This window comes from Echinops telfairi, unplaced genomic scaffold (assembly GCF_000313985.2).
Source record: "Echinops telfairi isolate 266 unplaced genomic scaffold, ASM31398v2 ScPeMD7_443;HRSCAF=831, whole genome shotgun sequence".
Taxonomy (NCBI): Eukaryota; Metazoa; Chordata; class Mammalia; order Afrosoricida; family Tenrecidae; genus Echinops; species Echinops telfairi.
In genome coordinates this window covers 35,661,329-35,663,113 of record NW_022104341.1, presented here as the reverse complement: position 1 = coordinate 35,663,113, position 1,785 = coordinate 35,661,329, and the positions used below count along the sequence as shown (strand labels likewise).

General features: G+C 46.2%; 1 protein-coding gene across 1 annotated transcript in view; it reads right to left on the bottom strand.

The window, feature by feature from the left end:
* The window catches only part of MCOLN2 (mucolipin TRP cation channel 2), a 49,031-nt gene that overhangs the window by 39,156 nt on the left and 8,090 nt on the right, over nucleotides 1–1,785 (bottom strand). Inside the window, exon 3 of the mRNA XM_045292049.1 lies at nucleotides 310–492. Within this exon, the coding sequence (XP_045147984.1) occupies nucleotides 310–492 (183 nt within the window). The remainder of the gene's footprint in view (nucleotides 1–309; nucleotides 493–1,785) is intronic.

The window sequence follows — 1,785 nt, the reverse complement described above, 5'->3', positions numbered from 1 at the left end:
AATTAATTAATTAATTAATTAGAACCCCGTGTTCAAAGCCATTTTGGACACATGTTTCTTAATAAACCCTTCCCTCTTCCCTTATTTTTTCCTTCCAAAGAGTTCAAACACTTCATGAGAGGAAATGCCTACAGGAACACCTGTACCACCCCAACTCAACCATCTTGAGTGCACTTGCCCTGAAGCTGCAGACTTGCCCGAGTCAAAGCCCTTGCAGGCAAATGCTAACGTGGCTCCCCCAAAGGGCCAGCAAAGCTGCTGCCAGCACACCTGGGCACGTTTGCTCTTCCACAGCGATGACAGCATTACCTGTCTCAACGCCACTGTCGGTGCATTACCTGTCTCAACGCCACTGTCAATATTCAGTGTCTCGTTGGAAGGAAGCATGGTCCCCTTCTTGTAATGCTGCTTACAGATTTTTAAGCCAATTATGTTGTCTTCATTTTCTCCATAACCAAGGGTCCCCAAGGATACGTTCTTTAGATGCTGATACTATTAAAAACAGGTAAACAGAAACACACATGAGCTCTCGAAAATTTGATCAAAAGTTACAGTATATGGGATCGACTTTAAGCTATTTTTAAGTGCTTGTATCACTAAAACACCCCATACTAAAATACAACAAATTCATTTTTCAGACTGTACAGAAACACACCGCTTCCCAGAACTCAAAACCGAAGTACACATGTTAACAGACATCCCCACCTCTCAGAGGCCAGGCTAAAGTCCTCCCCTTATCTCTCTGACTTCACTGCTGACTGCTGCCCTGCCCACCCTGGCCTCCCGCTAGTTCCTGGAGCTCCACGGGCATACACTGCCTCAGGTCTGGGCTCTTCCCTATCTGGGATCCTGGTGTGGTTCACTCCTTCAAAAGCTGGCTCAAGGATCACTCCTCTAAGTGAGGCCTCCCCTCACCACCACCACCCGTGCAGGCACTCCGGAGTCTTGGTTCCACAGCAGTTCCCACTTTCTGGCCCTCGCACCTGACCAGAGCCGGCCCCTCTCCCCGCTTCCGTTCACACGCTGTCCTCATTCACGATCTGCACCACAGGCTGTCGGAGGCCCCTGATGGTCAGTATTGGGACTTTAAGACGCCAAGGAAACTCTTAGCCAGGAACAGAACAATGCTGTTCATCTCAGAAATGTGTGAAAACTTCATTCGGTTAAACCCATTTCTGATATAGTATCAGTTTGAAGATTTAGTTTGATCACAACCCAAGACTTTGAACTCCTCAAACCCTCACCGTGCCGGGTCCAGGAACCCTCAGGTATGCCAATCGGGACCATGACCTCATTCTAATCAGGCCCCTTCCGCATCGAGAGATTCATCGTAAACGACACTCCAGTAGCTATATCTGGACTTTGCCTTCCCCTTCCCAGCACTGCCCCGACTTGTCAAGTTGGGATTTCTCTTATTGCTGTGAACTATCTGCTCAGCCTTCCTGATCGCTGTGTTTATTACTTTTTAATTTTGTTTTTGGTGGTGTTTTCAGTTAAATCATGCTATACATCTAGGGTCTTTTCATTTGCCTGGTTCTTGCCACTAGAATGAAACTCAACAAGAGTTTTTTTAAACACAACCAGAACAATGTTTTATTCACTGCAACACTCCCAAGTGTCTAGAACAGTATCAGATACATATTACTCACTCTGACTACCATCGAGTTAATTCCGACTCAGGGACCTTGCAATATAGGATACAACTATCCCTGTGGGTTTCTGAAACTGTAACTTGGAGTAGAAAGCCTCAACTTTCTCCCTCTGATAAGCACTATTTATTCTTGA